General features: G+C 37.2%; 2 protein-coding genes across 3 annotated transcripts; one reads left to right on the top strand and one right to left on the bottom strand.

Moving 5' to 3' along the window:
- Nucleotides 1-209: 209 nt before the first annotated feature.
- On the bottom strand, nt 210-9,234 carry LOC103021841 (insulin gene enhancer protein ISL-1). The gene is made up of 6 exons (XM_015602829.3): nt 6,064-9,234; nt 4,599-4,788; nt 2,981-3,189; nt 1,579-1,859; nt 749-901; nt 210-608 (listed from the first exon to the last, which is right to left on the bottom strand). The coding sequence occupies exons 1-6, from the start codon at nt 6,080-6,082 to the stop codon at nt 495-497; spliced, it is 966 nt and encodes a 321-aa protein (XP_015458315.3). The 5' UTR covers nt 6,083-9,234; the 3' UTR covers nt 210-494.
- Nucleotides 9,235-9,254: 20 nt separating this feature from the next.
- Nucleotides 9,255-21,696, top strand: golph3b (golgi phosphoprotein 3b). 2 transcript variants are annotated; one of them, XR_007427423.1, is made up of 5 exons: nt 9,255-9,678; nt 13,292-13,423; nt 14,149-14,263; nt 15,267-20,373; nt 20,821-21,696. XR_007427423.1 is itself a non-coding variant. In XM_007228837.4 (4 exons), the coding sequence occupies exons 1-4, from the start codon at nt 9,469-9,471 to the stop codon at nt 15,689-15,691; spliced, it is 882 nt and encodes a 293-aa protein (XP_007228899.2). In that variant the 5' UTR covers nt 9,255-9,468; the 3' UTR covers nt 15,692-21,696. The 2 variants fall into 2 exon arrangements, 1 of the variants encoding a protein (XP_007228899.2); XM_007228837.4 differs by having other exon boundaries at nt 15,267-21,696.
- The last annotated feature ends 2,998 nt before the right edge of the window (nt 21,697-24,694 follow it).

The following is a 24,694-nucleotide window of genomic DNA, read 5'->3' as shown; positions in this document are numbered from 1 at the left end:
TTAATTAAATTTTTTATATACTCATCAATAATTATATTTTTTATTGATATCGCAAAATGAGTTTTTACAATAAGACATCAGTTCTTCATTTATCTTCTGTAGATAATCTACAGCAGGCTAGTTACCAAAGCACCATGCAAATAAACTGTTAAACAGAGGTTTAGCACTGATATTTTTTTATTAAAGAATGTGTAACACGTTTTGTGATAAATAAATAAAAAAAATAACAAGTACATACAATTAGCCACTTCAGACCAACTCTGTGTTTATAAATGACAATTAATAAATTAATAAATAAGCAGAAAAAGAAGTGAAACTAGGACAGTAAATACTGTGTGCATTTGAAGGTTATTAAAGCAACATTTTTTCTTTTACTTTTAAGTCACATGTTATCAAAAGGCACAAAATTATCTATAAAAAAACAATACATGTACTTTAATTCAAATAATTTAATATGAACACTGTGGTAATATTATGATATAAAGTCAGTGTGTTTACTGGTTGGCCAGTGGTGGGCTGGAGTTGAAGCTGGTGGGCGTGGTCAGCTCAAGCGTCATGACATCACTTCCTGCAGAAGAGCAGCTCGTCATCCTCTCCGATAAACCGTCCTAAAGAACAACAGATTCAGAAGATCAATAAACATCATAAAAAAACTGATTCAGATTCAGATCAGTTACTCAGCTGCTGATACTGATTTTCTTAATGTTCTGAATGTTCTGATGTTCTGAATGTGATTCAGTCTGCTGACCGGCTGCTGGTGCTGGGTGGAGTCGTAGTCGCTGTCTGACTGGAAGGAGAAGCTGGTCAGGAGTTTCCAGGACGGCTGGAAGTTCTGCAGGTCCAGCGGGTTCATCAGCACTTCCTGGTCCAGACTGTCCGGACTCGCTGTAAAAAACTCCTCCTATACAATAATACAATATGTTATTACATACTTTTATTTTAGATATGTGCTTTACAAACAATAAAGTTCTATTTCAGCTCATAATTTAATAATAAAAAAAACTTCAGTTCAAAACTCAACTAAATATTAAACTTCGATATAAAATGATGTATTAAATTATAAATCCAATTTAAAATGGATTGAAATTCAATTGACCCTTTAATTTTAATTTAGTAGTTAATTATAGTTTGAAACTTAAACTTAAAATATGTTAAAATTAAATTTTAGTTTAAAATTAAATTTAAGTGTAAAATTCAATTTTAGTTTAAAATAAAATTTTATTTTAAAATTAAATTTTATTTAAAAAATTAAATTTTATTTTAAAATAAAATTTTAGTTTAAAATTAAATTTTAGTAAAAAAATTAATTTTAGTTTAAAATTAAATTTTAGTTTAAAATTAAATTTTAGTTTAAATATTAATTTTAGTTCAAATCTCAATTTCAGTTAAAAATTTCTTGTTGTTTAGAATTCAATGATAAAAACAAAAGAATAAAACTAGAGAATACAGAATTTTGCAAAAATATGATAAAACCACTTGTTCAAGTGTAATAAAAATATAATAATAAAAATAATAACAATAGTTGTTGTTGTTATTAATAGTTATTAATCAGTAATGAACATTAACGTGTTGGTTGACCTGCTGGTTGGGTCGGTTCTGGGTGTTTCGGGCCGCTGTGCTCCTCTTCTTGTCTTTGCAGCGTTTGTTCTGGAACCAGACCCGGATGACCCGCGGGCTCAGACCCGTCAGCTCCACCAGCTGCTCCTTCAGCAGGGCGTCGGGTCGCGGGTTGGCGCTGTAGCAGCTCTGCAGTGTGTGCAGCTGAGCCTCGCTCAGAACTGTCCGGACCCGGGTCACCCGCTCCGCCCGCTGATCACATGACCAGCCGGGGTCACACCCTTTACCTGAGGGGGCGGAGTCTGCAGGGGGGAGGAGTACAGGTATAACCAGGTGTGACCAGGTGTGTCCATTGCTGTTACCCTCTATACTAAACTCAAACTCCCCACATTAATCTACCATCCACTGTGATCTGCTATTAATATGTATTTTAATTACCTGATTCAGGTCTAATACGTTTTTAATTAACACAACGAAGTGAATGAAAATAAAAAAAATATGAGAATAAAATGGGAAATATAAGAATACAAAATAATTAGCATAACAACTAAAAACTAAAATTAAATAAAAATAATACAATTAATTTCTAAAAATATATATGATAAATGCCCATAAAACAAATGTGGAAATATTTTAGAATATTTTAGTTCATAACTCAACACTGAAAAATCTATTTCAGATAAAAAGTTTTAGTTTTCAGATTTAAATTCAATTTAAGATTTAAATATCAACTTTAGGTTAAATGAATTTTCAAAACAAAATGTGTAAATACTGCTACTAACTGTGGGAATAATAAATGATTATCTTATTTTTTATTTACTCAAAAACACTTATCTATTTCTATTTTTCAACTATTGTCATCCGAGCAGCATGACTCAACAACCCCTACAGATCTCTGCCACTCTAGTACGCTCTTACTCTTGTTCTTTCTTTTCTGGTGCAGTCCTGATGAGTGCCAGTTTCATCATTATAACATTTTTTCAGAAATTGACTGACCTTTATTATTTCTTAAAGTATTTTTTTTCTTTATTTAGTTGAGAAGTTCTTGCTTCTCATAATCTGAATTAGAACATTACTCAAATAGAGATAATCACTGTATACCTGTAACTCTACCTCTTCACTACTTTACAACTGATGCTCTCAAACTAACATTAAGAGACAAGAAATTAAAGTGATTAACTCTTGATGAGTTCAGCACAGATATAAACTGAAAGCCTGAATTCCAGGTGACTCTACTTCATAAAACTGACTGAGAAAATCCAGCAGAGATGTTCAAAACTATCATCTAACAGTCATCTCAGCAAGAGGTGCTACTTTACTAAATAATTCTAGATTTTTTATTCATAGTTTGGATGAGTTTAGTATTAATCTACAATCCATAACTAATAACTATATAGTATATACAGTATATAACTGTTTTTACCTGCTGTTACCCCCCTGCAGGTCTGGGTTCGGCTGACGCAGTGCAGGTTTCCGTCCCTCAGGGTGAATCTGTCTCCGGGCACCAGCTGACGATCACATCCCGCACACCTGAAACACTGCACATGATACACAGCGCCAACTCCTGCCCGCATCCCATAATCACCACTGCTGAATGAGCGACGGCACCGCGAGCACTTAGTGCTGTATAACCTGGAATTTAAAAATCCAAACGAAATGTAAACACAATTACAGTAGATGCTTTATATCTAGTCTATATATACAGTACACACACACATGTATATATGATTGGATATTATGACATCAGAGTGAATGGAAGGGTAATATGGGCTGAAATCCAGCACTTCCTATGTGATGCCACAGCCATAAGTCAGTGCCATTTCAAATATATAGAGCGGAATATGGAGCTACACTAGCGTTTATTTCCTCTATTAACACTCTTATTTAAACTCAGTAACTCACTACAAGCATTAAAACTACCCTGAAATATTATACTACAGAAAAAACAAAGCAATACACTTTCAATACTGTCTCCCTCCCAACCCTATAATTTTAATACTGTGGTGATTAATATAATACATTTTAAGTGACTCTCAGGACTATTATAAATATAACTTAATTTTGGTCGATATCTAACACTGATTCTTTTATTAAAAGCTTAGTACAATCCGGAAGGTCACATGGTTTACAAACTGGTGATTTAAATGTTTTTGTTTGTTTTAAGAAAATAAAAAATAGTTAATATATTGATTCCATTAATATATTTGGTAAGCAAATATTAGTATCCTATAAGAAGCGCAGGCAAATACAATGTAAGACTTTCACAAACACATTTTTTGTGATGAAATTGAATGTTTTGATACTGTTATTTCAGTAATAATTAAAAATAAATGCAAAACAAAAAAACCTTAACAAACTTCTTAGATTTTTTTTACTGCCAAAGTATCAGATCAGGACTCTGTATTGGCAGATACTCAAAATCAAATGACTAAAATTTTTTTTTAAATGGGATAGGGATATCCCTACACACCGTGCTGCCAGTGGTCAATAATGGGGGGAGAGGGAGGGCCAGAACTGGAATTATAGTGCCAGTTGTCATTCCCTTTAAGAGGCAGGTGTGCTTTGACTTTGGCGTATTGATATCTTAACAGTGCAACGCTTTGTGTCTCAGCAGAGGATACTGACCTGCTTGTTTACACTAATTTGAGGGAACAGCAAAGTTATTTTATTCTTTATTCTGTTTTTTGTTTATGTGAAAGCTGCGCTTAGCGCATGGTTAAGATAGAATTGGGCGGCTGACTGTTGACTATTGTCAGGGTTTTAATCAGTCAGTAGAGCACCTGTGTTTTCCACCACCGAGATAGAAACACGCCAGAAATTTACGTAAACACACCTCACTTCCAGACCACCGCACCCATCAGCGTAGATATATTCCCAAACTCTGACACTATTTTAACAGCACGAGTGCATGGCATGAAAATAGACAGGGTGTAAGATAGCGATGAGCATTGCAACACTTCTTGCACAGGGTGTACGAAAGGGCCCTCAGTCACTGACGTATGGCTGTGGCATCATAACCAGCGCTAATAGAGCTATCCTACCTGCTGTAATCCTCTTTACACAGCGCTTTCCCGTCTCTGATGAAGCAGGTCAGCGACTCGTCCAGGTGTTGTTCACACTCTGAGCACTTCAGACAGGCAGTGTGCCACTCCAGATCCGGAAACACCCGCAGAATAAACCGGTCCAGAATCTGATGACCACAACCCACACACAGCGACACCAGACCAGAACCTGAACAGAGAAATACAAAACACACCTGAGATAATAACAATAATACTGACCTGCAACAACAAGGGTCATCACTATATTACAGTAATAAGAACTAGAAAAGTGCATTTCCTGAAGGAAGCACAGAACGGCTGAGTAGCTGAATGGAGGAAGAAACGAGGGATGAAAAAAGGAGAGGAACAGATGAATGAATGACGTTTGTTGGCGTTTGAGACTCAGAAACTCTAAGGTTTGGGCATGTGCGAAAAATGAATAGGAATAAATGGGAGGAACAAAGGATGAAAAGAAAATAGATGACAAATAGTCCAGTGTGGGGGAAGGATAAAAACGAGTGTAGCAGGTGAATGAGTGCACGTATGCATAATAAATATACAAGCACACCTCACAGCCAAATAAATTAAAAAACAGCATTAATGTTGTAAAAAAACGTAGGAATAAGTTATGCAGAAAAAATAAGACAGACATAGATTTTTTGATGAATTTTTGAATGAATGAAGTCATTTTCAAAAATTAATAATTCATAAATATAAGGTTTGTCTGAATTCTGGCTCTAAAATCTATTTTTTTTTAACTCTATTAATGGACATAATAGCAACTCAATTACATTGAAGTTTTTACAAAATTATATTATGGAGTAGTCTAGAAAAATAAAATAAAATGAAGAGTAAAATATACCACATTTGCGTTTCCGGTGAATTTTTTTTTTCAAATGTATTATATCTGAGTATATTTATCAATTAAAGCTTTTTGAATTTTCCAGTTACCTCCTCAAAGGGGTGTAACTATGTAAGTATGCTGTTATTATAAAGAGTATATTATTGTATCATTGTGGCAAAAAAACAAAAATAATAACATTTATTGCAATTACTTTTAGGACAATAACGTATATCATCCATGTAAAAAAAAAGTTACCCTGACTAAGGTTAGTTTGAATAAAAATACTAAAGTATCATTATGAGAAAAATCTGAATAAGTTTACTAAGTAAAAACTGAATTATTAGATTTAACAATATATTTTTTTTGTAATTTCAATAGCAACACAATTAAAATTAAATTTTAAGTAGAAATGATAAAATAAAAGTAACAAAGAAATAAGAAATACAGCATTTAACGCCAAACCTGCATTGTACAAATTACTGTTTACTACTTAAAACTACTTTACAACTAGTAATTATTTAATTTTTGGTTTAAGTGTGTGTAAAATTAAAAGTAACAAAAGTTTTTGCGTCTTATGTTACAAATGATCGTAGAAGAAATCATAAAATATAACACACTCACGTTTGTGATGATCTCCCATGACGCTGGCGGTTCTGGCGTCGGTTCTGACTGATCTCAGAGGAGCTCTTTAATCCCCCCGGCCCACCGCTTTTCTACTGATCTGAAGCAAACCTCCTGTATTGTCCTCCCTCACAGCAATCTGATTGGCTGCCAGGTGCGGCCCCACAAGCTCCTCCCACTCACCACTTTAACACGCCTCTGGCTCTTCAGGTGAGACAATAGTAAGGGCCCTTCTGACTCAGGTACTTTAAGGTGCCCCCATTGAGCACACACACACAAATACATGCACACACATATATACATGCACACACACCATGCCCAGGGTTGAGGGGGGACTACATGGGTACAGGGTTGGGTTGGCACAGAGCTGTGAGGTCCTTTGGAGTGATGATTGAGCTCTGTTCAATATCATCAGACGATACGGATGCCCTTCAGTACAATCAAATCCACACAGTAATGTTCAGACTTGACATACAGTATCAAAGTGCTAAAGTTGACAACCCCAGAGTCCAGACCTCAACATCATTAAACATTTTGGGAGGACCATAAGATTGTAGAGGGATCTAAAGATAGAGGATGGATGGATGGATGGATGGATGGATAAGAGCTGGACAAACAGATATCTATGAGACAGACTGATATGTAGAGACAAATGTATATATGGATGGATTAATGGCTAAATAGACAGATGGATGGATGGATGGATGGATTGAAGGACAGATGGATGGATGGACTGACGGACAGTTATGATATGATATGTAGAGACAAATGTATATATGGATGGATGGATGGACAAATGGATAAATATATAAAAAGACATTCTAATATGTAGAGACAAATTGGTATGTATGTGAGGATCATCTAGTGTAATCATGATTGGATAAATAGATAAGATTGACAGATGAAAGTATGGATGGATGGATGGATGGATGGATGGGAGATTGTAAAGATGGAGTGATGGAAGGGTCGATTAATGGCTGGATGGATGGATGAACCGATGGATGGATGGATGGATGGTAGAATGGATAGATGGATAGACAGATGAATATATAGAAAGACTTATATACAGAGACAAATTGATTTATGTATGTGAGGATCACCCAGTGTAATCATGATTGGATAAATATATAGATTGACAGATGGAAGAATAGATAAAAGAATGGGTGGATAATTGATGGACAAACAGATAGATAGATGGATGGATGGTTGGATAAATAGATGGATTGATCGAAAGATAAATGTGTACAGATAAAAGGACAGACAGAATGATATGTAAAGATAAATAGATATATGTAGAGATGGATAAATAGATAGATGGATAAATGGATGGGTTGATGGAAGGATGGATGTTTGGATGCACAGATGGACAGATTCATGAATATATAGAAATACAGACTTATATGTAGAGACAAATGAATGGATGGATGAATAGATGGATGGATGGATGGGTGGATGGATGGAAGGAAGTTTGGAAAGATGGATGGATGATGGATAGCAGAAAAGATGTATGTATGGATGGATAGATAGATACATTGGTAATGGGTAATTGCACAGAAAGACATACCAATATAAAGAACCAAATGGATAGATGTAGACAGATTAATAGATGGATGGATGAATGGATGGAGGGACAGACTGTTGGATAGACAGAACAATGGGTCGATTAATAGATGGTAATAGACAGATATGGAGAGACTAGTGAAAAGATGTATAGATATATAGAAGGATAAAAGGCCAGACAGACAAATAGATCATTATGTTTTCACTGTGAACAGAGAGCTGGATTACTAAACTCTTGCTGCCTCAGAATCCTCCCTCAGTAGGCAGCAGTTCAGAGATTTGAGACGCAGCCCGGATAAGTTCCCCTGTTTACATCACTGGCTAATCAGTAGAGGGAAAAAAGGCCTTTCAGCGAACTCAGCAGAATTACCCACTCTCAGACTGCAGGTGTGAAGCGACTTGGAGATACGTGTATTGTTCACATGATTACCTTATCTCTCTTTTTAAACAGAGATAACAGACAATCTGCTGTTTGCTCTGAGTTTGTTCAGAGTGAGCTAAAACGCACATTAGCTAAAATACCTGTACCTAATTATTTATTCTCAGTTCCTAATGGCTCTGTATAGTAAAATAAAAATGTTAACAATAGTGTAGAAAATAATGTATGCAATTAAAAACAAAACACTGCAAAACTGCAAAAAACCCACACACACTCACAGAACACGATACAAGTAACTAAAAAAACACTGATAAACAGACTTTTTTCAACATATTTATTTATTCTCCAAGTCTCTTCAGCTACTCAGTGCCTGTGCAATAATTTGTACTGTATTGTATATATTTTAAATATCACTGTCCAATAAAAACATGTATCTCCAAAATGGCAACTTTACAGGAGAGAGAAAAAAAACTTATAAACTTTCAATGGAAGTCAATGTAAAAAAATAAAAAAATCAGTATTGCTATTGGCCCAGTCATCAAGAAATTTTGCCACAGTGTAAGATACAGTTTATGTGTTCAAATTATGTAGTAAATTAAAATAGACAAAAACAGAATATAAAAAAAAATCTTGTTTTTCATTGGACAGTGACGATATACTCTTTAAAAATGTGTATTTGTTAGGGCTATCAAAAGTGTTAAAGTGTTAACGCGTGCGGTTAATTTGCAATCAGTAACGTGGTATAATTTTTTTTAAAGCTTCGATTCAGATTTCCAGTTAAGACCCAAATATAGAGATTTGTTTGTTTCTCTTTCGGCGTCTTTTCCTCTTGTCTCTCTCTCTCCGTCTCTCTCTACCAGATAGTGAGCTTAAGGGCTGGAGATCATTATCCAGTATAAGTAGTACAAATCCACTTCAAAAACTTTTGTCTTAAGAAGAGCAAGTGTGATTAATCGCAGTTAATCACACAATATTGTTGTGATTAATCTGATTATATTTTTTAATCGATTAACACCACCAGTATTTGTTTTTTTTTTATATATATATATTTTTAGTTCATGTTATTTATTGTGTTTTAAGCACCTTAAGGATTGCTGCTCAATTTTCTTGTACACTGTGCCCAATGACAATAAAGCTATCTTATGTTATCTTATGATGTCACGCCCACTCCCTCTGTCGTCACGCCCACTTCCCCATGTCGTCACGCCCACTACCTCTGTCGTCACCGCGCTCCGCCATGTTGAACGAGGAACTCGGCAGGGCAGCAGGGAGAAGTTCCCGGATGTGAGTGAAACAATCCACGTCAACAAACCCGAACCGCGGAGAAACGAACCGAAACCGAACCGGGACCCGGAGAGACCGAACCCAGACCACCGGGACACCAACCGGGAGACCCGGGCCGCTCGGCCGGCGCCACAGCACCCCGAGACCCCGCTCTGCTGCTCCTGCCGCCGCCGCTGTAGAGGATGAGCTCGCTGAGCCAGAGGAGCTCCGGCCTGGTGCAGCGCCGCACCGAGGCCTCCCGCAGCGCCGCGGCCGACAGAGAACGCGCAGCCGACGGGGAGGAGGCGGAGAGCCGCCGCGCTGAGGAGGAGGAGGACGCGGAGCTCGACTCCAAACAAACCCGCCTCACCCTGATGGAGGAGGTGCTGCTGCTGGGGCTCAAAGACCGAGAGGTTCAGTACAGCCGGGTTTCTGATTAATAATCGCATTACTAAAGACTTTAAAGAGATTATTAAAGAGTTTACATTTAGTGTTTAGTCTTATTTTACAAGCACATGCTGATTTTAGCTTGATATAGCCACTACTTTTAATATTAATCCTGTTACGTTAATTATACTAATATAATCTCACCTACATACAGGTGGAGGAGTTAATTATTACCCTACTGACTCCTAAAGTCTACTGTAGTTTGTTAGCTTTAGCTCTTAAATACGTTTTTGAGAAGTCTAAACACTTCAGCTTTAATGTTATTTTAAGTAAAGGCTGATTTTAGCTAGATACTAAAAGCTACTTGTAGTTACTACGCTTGATAATAGTGTGTAATTATGGTAAAATAGTGTTTAAATCATCTGCAGGAACACATGTAATCTCACCTACAGGTGGAGAAGTTACATTTTACCCTGCTCACTCTTAAATTGTGCTGTAGTTCGTTCTCAGTGTTTGTGAGGTTTAGTAAGTTAGAAATGTGTTATTAGTGTTACTAGAGTTACTGTTGTACAGTTGGAGGAATACTACTTTATTTTTGTGGTAAAAGATAAGATTTTAATGTTATTTTAAGTAGCGGCTGATTTTAGCTTGATATTAAGAGCTAGTTATATTTACTACTCCAGAAATTAGTGTGTAATTGTGGTAAAATAGTGTTTAAATCAGATGCAGGAACACATATAATCCCAGGTAGAGGTGGAGAAGTTAATTATTACCCTAACTAGGGGTGGGCGATATGGCTCTAAAATTATATCACGATATTTCATGATATTGTCAATATTATATAATATTTATAAGATATAAGATTTATAATAGAGGTCAATGATCCAGAATGTCATGATACTAATAATGCACTCTTATATCTCCATATATCCAGGATTAAAGTAAAATAAATGATACTGGACAGATATAATCTGTCTGTAGTAGAAAAATAATGGGAAATGAGAACAGTGTGAATTTTTCTTTTACTTAAAACAGTAAAAAAAAAGTAGAACCCTGATGTGATAATTAGGGGTCGGTGATATGGCCTGATATTTCAGGGTATAATATCATTAACAATATTCAACATTTTGGTGAAATTATCACATGCGATACTATATGGCACACCCCTAACCCTAACTGACACTTAAATTCTACTGCAGTTATTTGTCAGTGTTTGTTAAAAAAAAGTAATTATTTTGTTACTAGTGTAACTGTTGTACAGTTGGAGGAATACAGCTTTATTTGTATGTTAAAAGATATTATTTTAATGTTATTTTGAGTATGGGCTGATTATCGCTTGTTATACAGTAAAAATACATTAATACAAGTATGCTGTGGTGTTGCTAACATGTTGCTGTGGTATTTGTGGTGGTTGCTAGATTTTAGTAGTAGATTTTAGTAGTTCTTAGCGTTTGTTAGGTTGAACTCTTAAATAAGTTGTTGAGAAAGTCTAAACACATACCTGCGAGAAAATAATAGTCAGTCAGTGTTACTACTCTATAGTTAGAATATAGCTGTATTTTTGTTTTAGGAGTGTAAAGTGTCTCTAAAAGACCCGTTTTTAATATTAGTCTGTAGTTATAGTAAAATAGTTCTTAAATCAGCTGCAGGAACACATAATCTCACCCACAGGTGGAGAAGTTAAATATTACCCTGCTGACTATGAGTGTTTGTTTGGTTTAGCTCTTAAATAAGTAGTTGAGGCAGTCTTAACCACACCACATACATACATACATACATACTTATAAGTTAGTAGGTTAGAAAATAATAATTAGTGTTATTAGTGTTACTACTCTACAGTGAGAATAGAAATGTATGTGTCTGGAAAAGATCAGCCTTTAATGTTATTTTGGGTACAGGCCAATGTTATACAGTATGAATACATTAATGCAAGACGTTATTTGATATATTTGTGGCAAACCTGCATCAGGAACATAGGACTGGACAATTATTTAGTAGCAAAATGATAAAATATAAAAATATATAAATTGCAGAAAACTTCACGCGATAGTGATATGCTGATATTTCATTAATTGAAATATATTTTTTTTCATTTGCATCTGCTTCTTTTTATATTATTTCTATTGATATTAGAATTATATTGCATTAACCCAGGTTAAGAAATGTACTGTAATGTAAATGTTGCCTGTATCGTTCAGCCTGAGGTAGAATAGTTCTGCATTTGTATATTAAGAGGCTGCAGTGTGAGGGGTGTCTGCTGTCTGTGTGTAATTATGACCTGGAGGTGTTAAAGAGGAAGAATCTCACTTGTTTTTAAGTAACCAGACTGACGGGTGTGAATAACAGCAGTTTAACAATAGACAGAGTTCTTCCCACCTGGCTGAAACCCAGTCAGAGAAACCCTTAAATAGCTTTAAATGACTGAAATTACAACTCTACTGTCTCTTTCAGTCTTTTAAAGGCCTTTGTGGTTGTAGTGTTATGTAAATTTGTAGGGTGATGACTGCTGAATGTATTTAAGAGAAAAATGAGTTTAATTTAAAGGTCAGGTCAGTCGAGTTTAACGCCACATCAGCTCGTCAGCTATTTCGTGGCAGGATAGGTATCGTTTATTCACAAGGTTCTATGATCTCGTCCTCAGATGAGGACTCGTAGGTTGGTAACAGTACAGACACATTCACTCACACACTCACACCTAAGGGGCAATTTCAATCAAGTTCTGTTTAATTTAAAGAAATGCCCATTCTGACTTTAGTTTGTTTCCTCTGGATGTGTGTTAGAATATCCGGTCAGTTCCGGTCATATTAGATGTTCTCTGGTTGTATCATATTAAAATACTAGTGCATCTAAAAAAATTAGATTATCATTGAAAAGTTACTTTATTTCAGTAATTCAGTTCAAAATGTGAAACTCATATATTATATAGATGTATTGCACACAGAGTGATCTATTTTAAGCATTTATTTCTTTAATTTTTTGATGATTATTTATGGCTTACAGACAATGAAAACTCAAAAATCAGTGTCTCAAAAAATTAGAATATTATGTAAGAAAAGTTGGTACTTTCAGCAGTGTGGGCAGTGTGCTAAGCCCTTCTGGAAAATGAAATCCTCATCTCCATAAAAGTTGTCAGTAGCAGAGGGAAGCATGAAGTGCTGTAAAATTTTGTGGGAAAACAAAACTGCACTGACTTTAGACTTGATAATAAAACACAGTGGATCAACACCAGCAGATGACATGTCTCTCCAAACCATCACTGTGTAGTAGAATAGTAGAAACTTCACACTAAACCTCGAGCAGCTTGGACTGTGTGTCTCTCCACTCTTCCTCCAGACTCTGCTCCCTTGATTTCCAAATAAAATCTAAATCATGATCAGTGATGGTTTGGAGAGACATGTGATCTGCTGGTGTTGATCCACTGTTTTATTATCAAGTCTGAAGTCAGTGCAGTGTTTTTTTTCGGAGCTGCAGAACAAAAAACCTAGTTCTCTGTGTCTGAATATGCTGGTGTTGGTTTATCCTATATAAAAAAAGTGAGAGCTTATGTAAGGGCAGATAGTTGTGGACATAAGACAAATATTGTTATCTTCTAATTAACTAACAAAAACTCTGTCTCTCTGTCTGTCTGGTACTCCATAGGGATACACATCGTTCTGGAATGACTGTATATCGTCGGGTCTGAGGGGCTGCATGCTGATTGAACTCGCACTTCGAGGACGATTACAGCTGGAGCCCTGCGGCATGAGGAGGAAAAGCCTGCTCACCAGAAAGGTGTGTGTGTGTGTGCGCGCGGGAAACCGAAAAATTTAATGGGAACTAAACCCTCTGCATAAATTTGAAAAATGCTTAAAAATATAGAAGAGTTAGTTTGGGAGGTGCACTGGGTGATGTATGGGTTTAGGGGTGGAGCAGGAGGAAGAGTTGGTTGGCTGAGCTGCAGCAGCAGTGTGCCTCTGATAGTGGTGAGAGGCAGATGATTGGGCATCAGCAAGGGGAGCGATATTATTGATTGACTGATCAGCATATTTTGAGTGTCTACGTACCAAAATACACAAACACATCATCCTCACCTCACGCTGCAGAGGCAGAAAGTACAACAATAAAAGCGTTTTTTTAAGGTTAGGAAATGTATATGAACATTTTAAGCAGGACTGGTATGTTTTAAAAAAATCAGCTATTAATTAAAGAAAATATGGTTTAGGGTTTAGTGCCTCTTTAAAAAGATTTAGCTGTGAGTGATATGGGGCTTACTAATGCACTGAATAATTGGCAACCAAAAAAACTTGTCCAAAGGTTAAGTTGTCTTTTTATTTACATTTATTTTATGATTTATTTTAGCAGAGGTGGCACTTGTATCCAGGCTGTTGTGATTTTTTCCCCTCTGTTGGGAAATAAATGCGTAAAATAAATAAATCCCCCCGGATGATGGATGGAGATACTGTGCGCAAGCAGTAATAAGTATATTTGTATGTGTTGGTTGTTCTGTGTGTCTCCAGGTGATATGTAAATCAGAAGCGCCCACAGGAGACATGCTGCTGGATGAGGCTTTAAAACATGTTAAAGAAACTCAGCCTCCCGAGACGGTACAGGGCTGGATCGAGCTGCTGAGCGGTGAGAACAAACATCCTCACACTTTCACCTGTCCTGTTACCTGTTCTATTAACTGTCTTGTCACCTATCCTACTTACCTGTCCTGTTATGTGACCTATCTGTTGACCTGTCTCACTGTGTGTCTGTTACCCGTCCTGCTAACAATACTGTTACCTGTCCTACTGACCACCCTGTTATCTATCCTGTTACTCGTTCTACTCACCATGTTGTTACTCGTTCTTCTAACTCTCCTGTTACCTGTCCTAATAACTGTTGTATTATCTATCCTGTTACCTTATGTCCTGTTACCTGTCCTGCCAACTACCCTTTTACACGTCCTGTTACCTGTGATTTTACATGTCCTTCTAACTGCCCTGTTACCCATCCTACTAACCATCCTGTTTTGCGTACTCTTACCTGTCCTACTAGCTGTCCTGTTATGTGTCCTGTTACCTGTCCTACTAACCATCCTTTTATTCATCCTGTTACCTGTCCTGTTGCCTGTTCTGTTACCTGTCCTACTATCTGTCCTGTTATGCATCCTGTTATCTGTCCTACTAACCATCCTGTTATTCATCCTGTTACCTGTCCTGTTATGCATCCTGTTACCTGTCCTACTAACCATCCTCTAATCCATCCTGTTACCTGTCCTATCAACTGTCCTACTAGCTCTCCTGTTATGCATCCTGCTACCTGTCCTACCAACTGCCCTTTTACATGTCCTGTTACTTGGCATTTTACATGTCCTTTTAACTGTCCTGTAACTCTTTCTGTTATGCATGCTGCTAGCTGTCCTGTTACTGACCTTTTATGGGAGTTTTTACACCTGAAAGTCCAGAACTAGGGGTCCATGTGTTTGTTAGATTGTGATCTGTACATTTATTACGTTTAGTTTGGGTTAGATTTCACACTTTGTTACATTCTGTCTCTCTATACTCAAAACCGATTGGTTTGTGGCGAGTTGCCTTCCCGAGTGCAATCTCTGCTTCTACACCCAGCTTAACAACTTCTGTATCTCCGTCAGGCGAGACGTGGAACCCCCTGAAGCTGCACTACCAGCTGAGGAACGTCCGCGAGCGCCTGGCCAAGAACCTGGTGGAGAAGGGCGTCCTGACCACGGAGAAGCAGAACTTCCTGCTGTTCGACATGACCACGCACCCGCTCACCAACAGCCCTGTCAAGCAGCGGCTGGTCAAGAAGGTCCAGGAGGGGGTTCTGGAGCGGTGGGTGAACGAGCCGCAGCGAATGGACAAGCGTCTGCTGGCCCTGCTGTTCCTGGCCCACTCCTCCGACGTGCTGGAGAACGCCTTCGCCCCGCTGCTGGACGACCAGTATGACCTGGCCATGAAGCGGGTCCGCCTGCTGCTGGACCTGGACCCGGAGTTCGAGGCCTCCAGATCGGGCTCCAACGAGCTGCTGTGGGCCGTGGTGGCCGCCTTCACCAAATGAACCTGGCAGAGAAATGGAGAGAGAAAACGAAAGAGGGCGAGAGACTTGCAGAAAGAGTGGACTTTGTGCGCACTCGTTAAACCCGAACCAGAACTGTGGCCTTGGAGCTGGTCTGGCTGGACCTCGTGGGGGTGATGGTGTTGGTGGCGGTCGTAGTGCTGATTGCTAACGGTGGAAATACTGAAATATACAATGATGAAGGAGATTAGGACTACGATGGTGATGATATAATGATTACTATGTTGATTCTCATAATGATGATGAAGATGATTCTGATGATAATGACGCCGTTAATCTTGAAGGGACAGCCCGAGTCTAACTTCCACAGACGTGTCAATTTCTTCATCAGCATCTCCTCCTCCTTCTGGATGGTAGTAGACACGTGATTAGAGTCTGCTTTGAGGGTTTTATAGAATGAAAGCACATGCGTGTGACGTACGGGGTGCAGGAAATGATTGTAGAAATGATGGAAATGGTGGAAATGTAACCCAGAGATAGAAGTTTATATGTTTTGCTTTATTTTGTTTTAATCATGACCGTGACTCCAATCTCATCAAGACCCTACTATAATTCTACGTCAATCTCATTAATCTTAAGGTGCTTTCACACAGAGTTGCTGAGATTTTTATCGAAATTAACAAATAAAAACGAAAACAGACAAAAATATTGTATTTCACACCAAATTCAAAAATGTCAGACTGCATAATTAAATAAAACTTGTAGCCGGGTGTGTTTTCTTTGTTATCGGCTGTGCGAACAGAGCTCTGATTGGTCAGTTTGATAGTAAAGCTTCCAAAAACAAAGAAAAACAAAAATATGGATAGTAATGTCGTGTTTCACACTTGTTTTCTACTTTATCAGAGGTGTTAAAATCAGACTGACCAATCAGAACTTCATGTTTATTGTTGCAAACCCATCAGGTGAGCATCTTGTAGCAGTACAGCTAAGCTCTGATTGGTCAGGCTAATGTTCATGTAAAAGATAACTAAGAAAGACGAAATTATGTATAAGTATACATTTATTAATGTTGTTTTAATGGATCTGCTACTATGAAAACTAAGCTATGAAAACCTGAAAGTACAGATAGTTATGTTGTCTTTCACACCGAGCCTGTTCGTTTTTCTTTTTGTTAAAACCAGACTGACCAATCAGAGCTTTGTTTTTATGGTTGCAGATCCATCAGACGAGCATTTTGTCTGATTTGCTCTGATTGGTCAGCCTGATTATTAACATACCCGATAATGTTAATAACCCAAATATATGGATAGTTATGTCATATTTAACACAGAGCAGTTTGTTTTTTCTTTTTTTCTTTTTTTTTTCTTTTTTTAAGTTATCAGACATGTAAAAATCAGGCTGACCAATCAGAGCTTCATTTTCATGGTTGCAGACCCACTAAATGAGCATCTAGTAGCAGCAGAAAATACCTTTTCACATCTAGAAAAACAGAAAAGCTCATTTCATGTTGAGTCTACTTAAAGCCAGAACAGAGCTCTGATTGGCCAGCTTGATCATAATGAAGAAAAGCGTAAATATGAAAAATGTATGTGTTTTTCACACTAAGCCTCAAACTATTTATCAGATGCACCAAAATCAGAGCAGATTAACAGGAAGAGTGGAAATTGATGAGATCTGTGGAGTTTGCTCCCTGTTTACAGAACATAGAAGTAAAAAAAATCACGTATGAAGATTATGATTCATAAAAAAACATAAACAAATTGTGACTTTGTGTGAAAGGGCCTTTACTCTCATGTTGTTCTGTGTTTTTAAGTTCTCTAAGACTCAGTATTTTCTTTTACACTGCAAAAAGTGAAATTCTCTTGCATATTCAAGTCAAAACGTCATTTTTCTCAGTATGAGATTGTTGTAAGACTATCCTGAGATTATCTTTAGATGTTTTAACTTGTGTTAAGTGATGTTCTCTGATATCGGCCAGTGATATGATATGATAATTCCACTAGATAACAGCACTAAAAAACAAGTAAAAATAACTAATAATTGGGATTTCTAGTCAAAACTGACTCAGTGAGAAATGTGGCATATGTTGTCTTTAATTAAAGGGCCCATATCTTGCGTTTTTCATGTTTTCTTTTTCCTTTTTTCATTTATAGAAAGAACATTTGGTCAATTTTGTACGTTTATGCACCAGAATTCAGTTTTACATGATCGTTTTCCAATCACTAAGAATTAAACAGGCTGTGCCTTTAAGACTCATCTGTGTATGCATTTGGGCCTCATTGAAAAAATCAAAGAATTCAGCTCAGAGTGAAAGACACATTAAAACTACAGGGTCATGTTGCCTCTGCATCAGCAGCCGGAGTCTGAGAGAGAGAGTACATTTAGATCATGCTGTTTCTCCATCAGCAGGCGGGTCTGAAAGAAAGTACAGTAGGTCGAACTGCTTCTCCATCAGCAGCAGGAGTCCGAGAGAGAGTACAGTAGGTCATGCTGCTTCTCCATCAGCTAACAAATGTGTTATGGGCCCTTTAATATAATTTCACCTGCTAAGACATACATGTTTGTGTTTTTCCAGTCATCACCAAAGCTTCATTTGTTTCTTTTTCATTTTTGTTTTTGTTGTTTTGTTGTTTGTTTGTTTTATTAAGAACTTTTTATTAAGGTGGTTCGGTTGTTGATTTTTTTCGGCAATTAGGAAGTTCAGTGTCCTAGCTTCATTTAAAAGGAAAATAAAATAACATATAATTTATCAATATTTAAATATTGTTTTCTAAGTCAAAGGAAGCCAAATCCTCCTGGTCTCTCTGTACTTTTTGCCCCCATTTTTCATGTAAAGTAATTTTACATAAAATTGCTTTACTGTTGTAAAGAGATGCAGAATGTCAGCACTGTTCAATCTGATAAAGGTACTAAAAAAAAAAAAAAAGTCAACACCGCTTCTTTTTTCTTCTGTAATTGGTCTTAAACAAAAGGTCCAAATCGTCCAAAAAAGGGTTGCACACCAAATTTTGGTTTCACCTTTATTTGGTTTCTCTGGTCCAAATCAGTTTATTGGGTTTGTAAACTTGGAGCGTTTCTCCATTACTTTGGTTTGTTTTGGAGAAAAAGAAAAAGCTCTACAAAATATGTCACAACGAACCGCATGAGCACCTTCTCTCATTTGATTGGACAGAGCTACGTGGGGCGGGGTTAATAAAGTAAATTCAGAAAGAAGGTTCTGAGCTCCAGTTTAGCACGTACAGTATTACAGTGTAGTTTAGAATGTTAATAGCTGTAGTAATTATTATGTGGGTAATTAATCAGGTAAAACTGCACCCGAACATCCGTTTAGCTCAAACAGATGGTAGAGGAGATGAATCTAAGTACAATTACTGTTTTCACACTTGCCCAAACAAACCAAAGTCCAATTTAACTGCACAGTTCAGCATTTTACATTGAAAATTTTTATTTAAAGGACATTTTATTAAATTTAGGACTAATCTTAATCCCAGTCTGAGTTACTGTGCACTTGTAAAAAGTGCTGAAGAAGTTTAGAAAAATTGGGACATAATCTTAGCAATGCAGTAAATGATCTGCATTTGATACTATATCCCAACTGAGCTAAATTCAGATTAATAAGGTTATTTGGTGGACTTTGGACATAATACATAAAACAATTACAGTTACATAAAATTTAAATAATAAAAAAATTTAAATTTTTAAATTTAAACATCTACACTCTTTTGTCCACTAGAGGGAGACACAGTACTATTGAAGAAAGAAAGTTAAGTGCTATGCATTTCCATTTTCAGTTTCTGTCATAGAGTGACTCTAGCAATAGTTCTTTATAGTAAATTAGACTTTTTTTGTTAAATGGACCAATAGAAATGCTCCAAAAGGACTTGGAACAAAATCTGCATTATCGTCCACTGGGAGTTAAGGATTTCTTTCTTCTGTTCTTATGAAGCTGCTCAAAAGGAAGATATTAGTTTCTTATTTATTATTTTCCCCCTAATATAATGTCTACTTTCTGCATCTCTGTACATCTCATAACTACATAACCTTAAGTTATAACACGTCACCTATGGCATCTGATCATTAGACACAGCAGTGCTGCTCTGTGGTAATGAAGAACAGGGTAAAAGGAGGAGAATAATAAAGTATACACCGAAACAGATACAGAACTACAGTCTGTGATTATTATACAACTACAGAGTGAAATATATGATCTGTACAGTTCATAAGATACAGAGAAAGTGAGGAAAAAGTGATATACTGTTCTGATTTGATTGTAGATCCCTGATGTTCCCCCCCTAGAGTGTCTTTCTAACTGGTCACACAAATTGTTCTGTTTACGTCGTTGTTTTATTTGTTGTTTCTCGTTATGCATTCCCCTCTGTGTTGGCTCAGTTAAAAATTTGGGTGAATGAGGGATTCGTCTTTGGGATTAGATGACTCTAGGGTTGGACAAGTCTAGGCCTGAATGACTCTGGGGTTAGACAAGTCTGGGGTTGGACAAGACAGGATTGTATGACTTTGGGGCTTGTTGAATCTGGGGTCGGACGAGGTTGGGGCCATACAGACCTTTGGAGTTTGGGCGAGTCTGGGATTGTACAAATCTAGGGTTTGAAAATGTCAAAACTAGACAAGTTGAATGAGGTTGAGGTTAAACGGCTCTGGGTCTGGACGACTCTGGGGTTAGGCAAGTCTTGGTAGGGGTTAAAAAAAATCTGGGATTGGACGAGGTTGGGATAGGATGAGGTTGGGGTTGAACCACCCTGGCGTTAGACGAGTCTGGGATTGGACAGGTTTAAAGTTGGATGAGTCTGGTGTTGAAAAACTCTGGGCCTAAACAAGTCTGGGGTCAGACAGGTTTGAGATTAGACAAGGTTGGGATTGGACAAGCTTGGGGTTGGAAAAGGTTGGAATATGGATGAGTCTAGGGACGGACAAGGTTGGGATTTGAACGAGGTTGGGATTTGGACGATTAAGTTGGGGTTGAATGACTCTGGGGTTGGACTAATTTTGTGTGACTCTGGGGCTTATTGAATCTGAGGTTGGGGCCAGACAAGCCTTGGGAGTTTGGACAAGTCTGGGATTGTATAAGTCTAGGGTTTGAAAATGTCAAAACTGGACGACTCGGGGTTAGGCGAGTCTCAGGTTGGGGTTGAATAAATTTGGGATTGGATGAGGTTGGGGTTGAACGACCCTGGCGTTAGACGAGTCTGGGATTGGACGAGGTTGGCATTAAATGGGTTTAAAGTTGGATGAGTCTGGTGTTAAACAACTCTTGGCCTGGATCAGTCTTGGGCTGCTCAAAGTTAGGATTGGACGACTCTGGGGTTAGACAATTCTGGGCCTGAATAAATCTGGGGTCAGACAGATCTTAGAGGTTAGACAGGGTTGGGACTGGATGAGCCTGGGGTTGGATGAGGGTGGGATTTGGATAAGACTTCAGATAAAAATCTCTGGGCCTAAACAAGTCTGGGGTCAGACAGATCTGGGGTTGAACCGAGGTTGAGATTTGGATGAGTTTAGGGTCAGACGATGTTGGGATTTGGACGAGTCTAGGGTAAGACGATGTGAGGAGTTGGGCGAGTCTAGGGTTATATGGTTGGACAAGTTTGGGGGTTGGATGACATTGGGATTTGGATGAGTTTAGGGTCAGAAGATGTTAGGAGTTGGATGAGTCTAGAGTTGGATAGGTTGGGATTTGGAGTCTAGGGTCAGACAATGTTGAGATTTAGACAAGTCCAAGGTCGGACAATGTTGGGAGTTGGACAAAGTTGGGATTTAGATGAGTTTAGGGATGGACGAGGTTGGGATTTGGATGAGTTTAGGGTTGGACGAGTCTTGGGTTGGACAGATTGGGATTTGGACGAGTCTAGGATTGGACGAGGTTGGGACTTGGCCTGTGTTGATGTATCTTTGTTAACCACACCTAACAATGTTTAAATGTATAAAATGTGTAAGAAGAGACATCAGATTTGTACACTGCTTTTTACTACATAATAAAGGACGGTCCTTCAAGTGCCTGAATTGGATGCCACCACAATCTGCTCCTGCTTTTGAATAAAAAAAACACCTAATGTAACGCCAGTGACATGAAAAATGCATTTTATAAAATGGCTTCAGCTGAACAGTTAACCACATGTTGTCAATCATGATATATCTTCTAAAGCATGTTATTTAATGTAGCTGTATTCTATTTTTTCTATTTTTCACTAACAATAAAGTACGTCACACCAGTGACTTCTGTTAAAAAGCTTCATATGAAATGATGAGCTAAATGAGGAACATGTCAAGTTTTAATATATCTGTAAAACATGCGGACGTTTCAAAAGATTTCAAAACTGACTCATTTACATTTTCATATGCATGTAGAACCATGAGTTATATCTGAAGTTAAATCATCTGCTCTCTGCAAAGGTCTGGAAACCCCTGTTTTACAAAACTGTGATTCATTCAGAAAAATAATGTTTTTTTGATGATTAAAGAAGGCTTAAGAAAGAATGCTGATGATTTCCACACTTTAGCTTTCAGTTTAAGGAAAGCATGTGATCAGTCATAAAACCTGAGGGTGAGCTTATTATCTCCTAACTGGAAATTACACCTGTGAGTCATTTCAGATTGCTAGAAGTAGAACTAGTTCTTGCAAAGAAGATAGAAGTGGCCAAAATCTAATGTTCTGGATCTGGATTATTTTAATCTGTTTACATGTGATCAAAAGCAGAGGTGGAAAAGGTACAGATACATTGTAATTTAGTAAAAGTACCTTTACTTTGTTACTTTGAAACTGTTGTTTCACAGTTGGGATGAGGTTTTGATGATGGTGTGCTGTGCCTTTTTTTCTCTACACATAGCATTGTGTGTTCTTCCAAACAAATCTGTCCACAGTATATTTTGCCAGTAGTGCTGTGGAACATCAAGGTGCTCAAGTGCCAGAGATTTCTGTAAGGATTTAGGCTTTAGGTTTTAGGCTCTAGGATTCTTCCTCACCTCATTGATCATTCTGCGCTGTGCTCTTGCAGTCATCTTTACAGGACTTTACAACGCCTAGAAAAAGTAGCTTTTTAGCAACAGTACTGAACTTTCTCCGTTTGTAGACCGTCTGTCTTAACGTGGACACATGAACATCAAGACTTTTAGAGATACTTTTTTTAGAGATACTCTTTCAAGCTTCATGCAAGTCAACAATTCTTGAACGTAGGTCTTCTGAGAGCTTGATCTTTTGTGCAAGGCATGGTTCACATTAAGCAATGCTTCTTAAGAACAGCAAACTCAAAACTGGTGTTTGTTTTTTATAGGGCAGGGCAGCCCTCATCAGACTGATTGAACTCCAGGGTGGCTGATTCCTGGCTCCAATAAGCTCTTTATCTTAGGGGTTCACATAATTTTTCCACCCTGCACTGTGAATGTTAACATGTTGTGTTCAATAAAAACATGCAATCCTCTTATTTTTTGTGTGTGGTATTAGTTTAAGCAGACTGTGATTGTCTGCGTTTGGCTTTAGAGTTAAAAGTTAAGTTAAAACTGTGTTTTTACCAGAGCTTTAGGCATCAGACAGTGCATTTATAACCGTCTGGAGAATAACTTTCTAACCTTTAGAGCTTTAAATGTTATTTCTCCATTCATTTATCCCTGCTGTACACTACTGTACTGCACTCTGACTGGTAGTATTATCTAGATCTGTTCGTTTTAAACACACTTACTAACCCGACTCTGAATGACGCAAGTGATTTTAGTATAAAAAAAAAACAATACCAAGTTCCAGGTACCTGGAACTGCTACCTGAATTCCAGGTAGCTGCATCTCCTGGGCAGGTAGAAACCGCAGATCTGATAAGCGCAGGACGTGTATAAGCTTGCTTTGTTCTGAGCGCCGTGCTGAGGTTATTATAAGGAAAAGGAAGGGAAAATACGGGGCTTTCCAGAACTGGAACAACTCATCCACGCCTTTATTTCCAGGAGGATTGATTACTGTAACAGTGTCCTGAATAGTCTCAGAGCTCTCACCAGGAGGAACACACCCCCATTCTTAAATTCTGCCACTGGGTATCTGTGTCAGTATATTATAATCTACTATTACTGTGTTAAACAAACCAGGATGTGTTTTATATTTTACATTCTTCAAAGTAGCACCTCTTTATCTACATTGTCTCAGTCAGCTTTATGAGGTAGAGTCAGTTAACAGCTGTGCTGAACTCATCAAGAGTTAATTACTTAAATTTCTTGTCTCTTAATAAAGTGTTTGAGAGCATCAGTTGTAAAGTAGTGAAGAGGTAGAGTTACAGGTATACAGTGAATAGCTCTATTTGAGTAATGCTCTAATCCATATTATGAGAAGCAAGAACTACTCAACTAAATAAAGAAAAGAAATGAAGGTCAGTTAATCAAAACAAAGAAGAATTTCAAGAACTAGATAATCAAAAACATTATAATGAGGAAATTGGCACTCATCAGGATTGCCCTCGTCTAACCTCAGGAAAGGAAGAGCATACTAGAGGTTGTTGAGTCACACTTTTGGGATGACAATTGTTGAAAAGTAGAAATAAATAAGTGTTTTTGAGTAAATTAAAAATAAGATAATCATTTACTGCTCCCACAGTGAGTAGCAGTATGTATAAATTCTGTTTTCCTCTGAAATTTTATGTTAACGTAAAGTTGATTTTTTAAATCTAACATAGACTCTTTATCTGAAAAGGAATTGTAACCTAAAATTGATTTTTAGGTGTTTATTAACTGAATTAAAATTATTAACTGAATCTTGAAATCTAAAATATTTCCCCATTTGTTTTATGGACGTTTATCATATATTTTATTAGAAATTATTTTTTATTATTTTTATTTTATTTTCATTCACTTTATTGGGTTAATTAAACCCACATAAATATGTATCATATCCAAAACACTAAACTTTTAAGGGTTTTAAAACAATCAAAGAACAACTCAGACATTTTTATTTTTAATACAAGTTTATTAAAATAACAATATAATTAATAATAAACAATGATTTCAGCATAGTCACATTTAAACTCCTTATATATGGATGTTTCAAATAAATAAA

The sequence above is a fragment of the Astyanax mexicanus genome, chromosome 20 (genome assembly GCF_023375975.1).
Source record: "Astyanax mexicanus isolate ESR-SI-001 chromosome 20, AstMex3_surface, whole genome shotgun sequence".
In the NCBI taxonomy this organism is placed as follows: domain Eukaryota; kingdom Metazoa; phylum Chordata; class Actinopteri; order Characiformes; family Acestrorhamphidae; genus Astyanax; species Astyanax mexicanus.
Note: the sequence above shows the minus strand (reverse complement) of the source record. Positions and strands in the feature narration are given on the sequence as shown.